General features: G+C 33.2%; 1 protein-coding gene across 1 annotated transcript; it reads right to left on the bottom strand.

Moving 5' to 3' along the window:
* Positions 1 to 831: 831 nt before the first annotated feature.
* LOC125197218 (ethylene-responsive transcription factor ERF027-like) lies at positions 832 to 1,909 on the bottom strand. Its single transcript, XM_048095933.2, has one exon. The coding sequence runs from the start codon at positions 1,811 to 1,813 to the stop codon at positions 1,064 to 1,066; it is 750 nt and encodes a 249-aa protein (XP_047951890.2). The 5' UTR covers positions 1,814 to 1,909; the 3' UTR covers positions 832 to 1,063.
* Between the last annotated feature and the right edge of the window lie 4,705 nt (positions 1,910 to 6,614).

Raw genomic sequence — 6,614 nt, forward strand, 5'->3', positions numbered from 1 at the left:
TATTTAATTAAACGACTGATAATGAAACAGAACTCAATTGACTATAGTTAAGAAGTGTTTATAGGTAATTACATCTTTAATTAAACGACTGACAATGAAACACAACTCAATTGACTATAATTAAGAAGTGTTTTTAGGTAATTACATCCTTAATTAAATGACTGACAATGAAACACAACTAAATTATAAGACGTATTTCGGATCAATAAGTTGGTTTAAAAGAGAGGAGAAAATCAATGCTTGATGATGATAGTAATTAGTATAGATAATTTGTGATATGGTTTTTTTGCTTGAGGCAAAAGCAACTCTAAGGACGATTTGGTTTGACCATTACATGTCTAAAATTTCGGAAAGGCCTTTTTTGTTTCTCATCATAGCATCAGAGAAACCTTTTTGTCCCAAACTTATTGATCCGTTGAAACCCTTGTCTAACATGTCATGATCAAATTCAACTTCACCATTTCAAATCAACATTACAAATAATTGAAAATTCAAAATAAATATAACGCTCTCATGTTCAAATCAATTGTGAGAATTAATTTAAAATTAAAACGCTCTCAAGTTTAAATCTCACCAACGGTCTCTAGGTCTAGCCGGTCAAATTCGAGTCTTCAAATCTCTCTCGTGTTTTTGCCAAGTTGTGGTTTTGCATAGGTTTGATGTAATAGAGAGAGATATATAACAATATTCGATCACAATTAGAACCTTAATTTGATGTAATTCTTCCATGCATCCATTCTCAATTAGGGCAAATTATCTCAAAACACAAGAAATTAATTAATATTAATTCGTACTAGTTTATTTCACACACAATGATAACACAAATGCAACTATTCTAAATATCGATTGTATTAGATTTGAATCTAATTAATCAATTACAAATCTTCAAACCGAAAATTAAGAAACTGAAAGGAAAATAGGAATAACAAGAATTTAACCAAATTGAATTATGCAACCAATTTTTTCCTACTTGAACACAAATGAATGTGTCTTTGTATATTATATATATAATCTTCTGCAATAAATGATAGTACAACAATCTTACGTGTCTTGTTTTTTTTTTTCAATAGCTCCACAAACTCTCCACATCAGAATTCTCCGGCGAATCATCCGACGGCGGCGACGCCATTCTCGGCGGGCTAACCAGCATTCCCTCCGCCATATCCACCAGCAGATTCGGCATATGAAACAGCGCCTCCTCATCAATAAACTCATGCTCCGCCTCCGCGGACGCTTCCCCGTCCCGAGCAGCGTCCGGCCGATGCTGCTGCTCATCATCAGCATCAGCCGGCCGCTGCTCGTCCGGCCTCATCAGGAGGGCGGCCGCGGCGGCCGCCCTCCTGATGTCCAGGGCCGCGGGGGAGGCCGGGGCCGGATAGGCCGCGGCCTGGTCCGGGAAGTTGACGGCCGCGCCGGGGCCCTTGAGCGCCAGCGCGGCCGCGTCGTACGCGGCCGCGGCCATCTCCGGGGTCGGGTAGGTGCCGAGCCAGACGCGGGTCGTCTTCTTCGGCTCGCGTATCTCGGACACCCATTTCCCGCTCCGGCTCCGGATGCCGCGGTACGTCGGGTGCTTCCCCCCGCCCGGCGGCCTGGCCGCGGCCGCGGTCTTGACCTTTTTCGGAGACGGAAGCGATTCGCTTCCGATTGAGGGCTGCAAATGTTGAGATTGAGATTGAGCAGTGTTAGTACTCCGCGGCGGCGGTGGTGGCGGCGGCGGCGGAGGAGGAGGAGGGGGGGTGGGTTTAGGGGAAATAGGGGGAGGGGGGGAATGGTGTTGTTGACTCATGTTAGAAGGATGTGGAGAATGGGACATATATATTTATGTGTGGGCACACAATACACATATATAGTGTCGTACGTATAAAGAGTTTAGTAGTTGTAGTATCAAATTTGCTATATATGTAGAGAGAGAGAGGGGTGAATAAGGAGGAGGGAAAGGGGGGGGGGGGGGGGTTTGGTATATAAGTGGAAAGTTTGATGTGGGGAATGAAATTAGGCCGTGGGGAAGTCGTGGTTAGAGATATGTGAAAATGGCAGCTCACACACACACGCACTAGGACAACCTAGTTTTTAGGCGACAAGTGCAAAAAAAACACGTATAGGGAAGAAACAACCTATTCTAACCTGTCCAATGCTCATCAGCCATTAATACTTTCTCTACCCTCATGAAATTAATGTATACATACATATATACATATAAGTTATAGTAACTATTTTTTGGTTGTGGCATGGTTTTCACCAAGAGTTTAAAATGTTATAACTATGTCAAGGTTTTCATCGACGGATTCGGTGACTAATTTCTCTATTGATATGTAGGTACTTGGAAGAATAATTGTTTAATCCAAGAGTTTAGCTTATAGTAACTACTCTCTCCGTTCCAGATAATTTGGGACACTTTGACCTGGCACGGATTTTAAGAAATCTAATGGAGAATGAGTTGAAAAAGTTGGTGGGATGTGGGTCATACTTTTAAAGTATTAGTTTTATAATAAAATGTGAGTAGGAATGAGTTAGTTGACTGTGGGGTCCACTACAAAAAATGGTAAAAATTAAATAGAACAAATTATGTGTGACGGCCCGAAATAAAATATTAGGTCAAAATATCTGAGACGAAGGGAGTACTTTTTTACAGTGAATTTTCATTGGCGAATCCAGTGACTAACAGTCTCTTACTGATACATCAGAAAGAATTAATGGTCCAAATGTTTTGATAATATATTGAACTATTAAGTGAAGTCACATCATATGGACTAAAAGTAGCTTCTTTGAATTACATAATAGTTGCTCTTTTTTTTGGATATATATTTTAATTTTTTTTTTCGTTCAATTGCATAAATTTATACACTATTTGTTTCATGTCATTTTCCTAGGATTTAATCATCGGAAAGAGATATTGATGAGGCATCGAATCAGCTACTAATTAGACATTTCATAGTAGTCATGTCGATGCCAGATCAGTATCTATTTCATAGAATGGTTAAATCCCGAGAAATCGCAAAACATATAAAGTAATTTGTGTATATATTTAGAGAAAAAATTGAAAGTTTGTGTGCAAAACCAAGTGTTTGTACAAATAAGACTGATTATTATTTCTAATAGATTGATTGTATTGGGTGAGTTTAATTAACCTAAGTATAGGGAGGAAGTATCTATTTTAAAAACCCTAGGGTTAATAGTTGTAAAGTTTCTCTAGCTTAGCTCCAAATTATAAAAGAAATTATATAATATTAGGTAATAATGTATTGGTTAGAAACGCTATCATAAATGAAATATTCTTAGTATATAAGTGAACAGTTTGATTCAGATTCTAATCCTTATTAAATTCTATTTAATCAACATGTTACTGTATATGTACATGCAGTAAGCAGTAACTAATAATATAATCAGTCTGGACTAAATTATAAATCACTTAACTCTTAATTCATTGGCCGCAGAAGAATATGTATTGCCCTACCTTCTTAAATTAGTATAATTAAAATAATACTAGACTCTATTATTTGAGCACTAGTTCATATTTATATATATGTATGTATGTAATTGTTGTTCAATTAGTTGATGAAGTCTAAAGACTAGGCTTTAACATCACTGTTTGAAACTCCAAAAGATTTGAACAACCTTAATTAGTTTATTATGTTGAGTTTACTATATTGATTATAGCAACTTTCTTTTATCATTTCCATTTATTTTTTACTTTCTGGTATACCATTTAATGTGATGGTTTACATGTGTATGAAATTGTTTTAAAGAGAATTCTAATTATTAAGAAATATTTAGTACTTTCATTGTGAAATATCTATGGTAAATACTGAATAAGTATAATGAATCAGTCATAGAATTTTACTAGTATTATCTAAGAGCTCAGGTAAATTCTTAGTTTTAGTCATAAAAAGTGTCTTAATATAGTATATTAGGTAGTACGTATTGTATATAATATCAAATCTCATCCATTGATATTGTTAATCCAATGATTGATAGTTGTCGTATATATAAAATTTTAGATGGATTTTTAATGATAAAATACAAAAAATACATGCAGTACTAAATACCAAGTTCCAATAACTATTACTATATGAAAGAATGATATAAATATACTCTCAATCATTGAAATTGGACATTATTCTGAAATAAGAAAAAAAGTATCCCAATCCCATTTTGAAATAATAGTTGCCGTGGATATAAATCACTTGATATGTGTCTTCCTTTATGACCCTATATATATATTGAAGTACAATTGTTTTTTTCCCTCATGGTATTATTATAAATTGAAGTACAATTGGTTGACAATTCTGTAGTTATAAGAAAAAATGATTTCTAACATTAATTATTTGGTAGTACTTGATTTCTTGTTTGGTATGTAGCCTAATTGGCTAATTTTAAATTTTCTATTCCTTGTTGTGGCTCGAAATCAACCACATAGCCTCTCTTCTTTGCAATCGTGCTATCCATCCCCCACCAAATATTTTGAATTGTAAAAATAAATCGTGTAAATATTGTGAATCAAACTTAGGTAGAGTTTGCATAAATTTGATTTATTAATTCATATTTCGAATTTACTATTCATAATTAAATTCTAAATAGGATGAATACACAAACTCATATGGAATGGAAATATGAATTAATTTGAACCTGAACCATAATTTTGTTATAATTATTATTATTATTTAAAAATAATGTTAACACTAACAATTAGAATAACACAAAGGTATCATCCACAAAATAATTTAAACCCTAAGCAATAGTCTTGAAAACGACTCGTCGGAAATAGGTTTCGATGTGGCTGATTCGAGTCGACGTTGCTTTCGTCGGCCCATTATAGTCTGGGCCGCGTGCTATTGGGCCAGTATAATTTTTCCGGCCCGCAAACTATTTAATTATTAAGTTGACTGATAATGGGCTTTGAGCCCAGATATTTATTTGAATAGAAACAGCCCAACTACTTCAGAGAGGCCCAAAGTTTTTTAAAAAATCATTATATAAATGGATTGTGTAATTCAACATAAAAAATGCCATTCAAGTTTAATTTATAAGCAGTACTATAAAGATAAAATGTGGAGTATCACTAACATTAATGATCAATAACAGAGCTATAGAGGATTGGGTCATCTTATATTATTTCATTCTAGTACTACAACTATTATTAATGCAATCCACATCAGCAACACCTTTCATGTTTAATTTTCTTGAATACCTGAACTCAATAATATTTTTATTGTTATTTTAATTGGGTCAATGCCATTTGCAGCAATAGATTAAGGGTTGACTTTTGGTTTTGGGGTTTACTTATTGTAATTCAAACAATAACAAAATGATTTCCCCCCTACTCCATGATATTCAATGTGTACGTCGTAGTATTATTTTACTCAGATTTCAATTATATAAAAAAATGACTACATTATTATATCTAAGCACACGACATTATATAGTATATACCAAGTATATATATAGAATGAATACATACATAGAGATATGGTGAGTGGTTCTAGTGAGAACTTTGAGAACCAAAATTTTCTGATATATTAATATCAGTTAACACAAATCATATTAATTATTAATATTAAGTGAGAAACTGATATAGAGTGAGAAACTATGAATCAACGAACTAATATTAAGTAAAAATTGATACCATGTTTTATGATACCAACTGATATCAATGTATTTATGAATTGATACAGTATTCCGGCTTTAAACAAAGTTCTGTCATAATTCATCTCTAATAATAATAATAATAATAATAATAATAGATCTATATGAGCTACAACTCAAATTATTAAAGACCCAAATTCTAATAAATGAATTATGATCCACGGGCCTAATTAAGTCGTGAAGTCGTGCTACAAGATTTTACTTAGCTAGACCGAAGCGATTGTAGTGCAAACTAATTATACAACCTTTGAAATTAGTCTTTCGGAGTACTTTTTTAGGATGCTTCTATTTTTGTCCCATAATTTTAGTTGGAACACTAAAAATAAGGACACATTTATGAAGCCTTGGTGGTATAATTAGATACAAACTAGCGTTCTTAATAGCATTAAACAGTGTCATTATCCGATTTTTTTTGTTGCAGTGATATTATTATGTACTTTTCCAAATAAGATACCATAATATAATAAAATTTTCTCTAAGATAATACGGATAATATATCACTGATTAAAGCATTCGGCTGAAATGCTAAATAATACTGTAATCTTAATATTTTTAATATACTTTAGATATTAAATATACATTAATAAAAATAAATAACTAAATCATCGATGTGAATATGCCATTGCGTGTAAATATATATAGAATTGAAGAAAACATCTTGTTGCTCTTAGTTTTATTTTTCCTATGACATGCTCGTCAAAATTTTAAGTATTTTGCATTTAGCTTTAAAAACAAAACACATTTTATTAGTACTATATCTCATTCGTATGCACATCATATAATAATAATCTATTAACTTCAATGCAGTACTTTTTCTTCTTCTTCTTTTTTTTATTTGAAGCGTTTACTTGCAACAACAAAATAGAGGCTTGAGATCAACACACTCCACTACAAATAAAGCCAAAATTTAACAAAACCAAAATTAATAGTTGATGGAATAAAGATTCTCTAAGATATTGAGAACGCATCAA

The sequence above is a fragment of the Salvia hispanica genome, chromosome 4 (genome assembly GCF_029641045.1).
Source record: "Salvia hispanica isolate PSC_SH4W2 chromosome 4, Shi_PSC_v1, whole genome shotgun sequence".
Lineage (NCBI taxonomy): Eukaryota > Viridiplantae > Streptophyta > Magnoliopsida > Lamiales > Lamiaceae > Salvia > Salvia hispanica.

What these genes read in the sequence shown, in the direction of transcription:
- LOC125197218 (XM_048095933.2), bottom strand. Translation starts at nt 1,813, where the DNA reads ATGTCCCATTCTCCACATCCTTCTAACATGAGTCAACAACACCATTCC.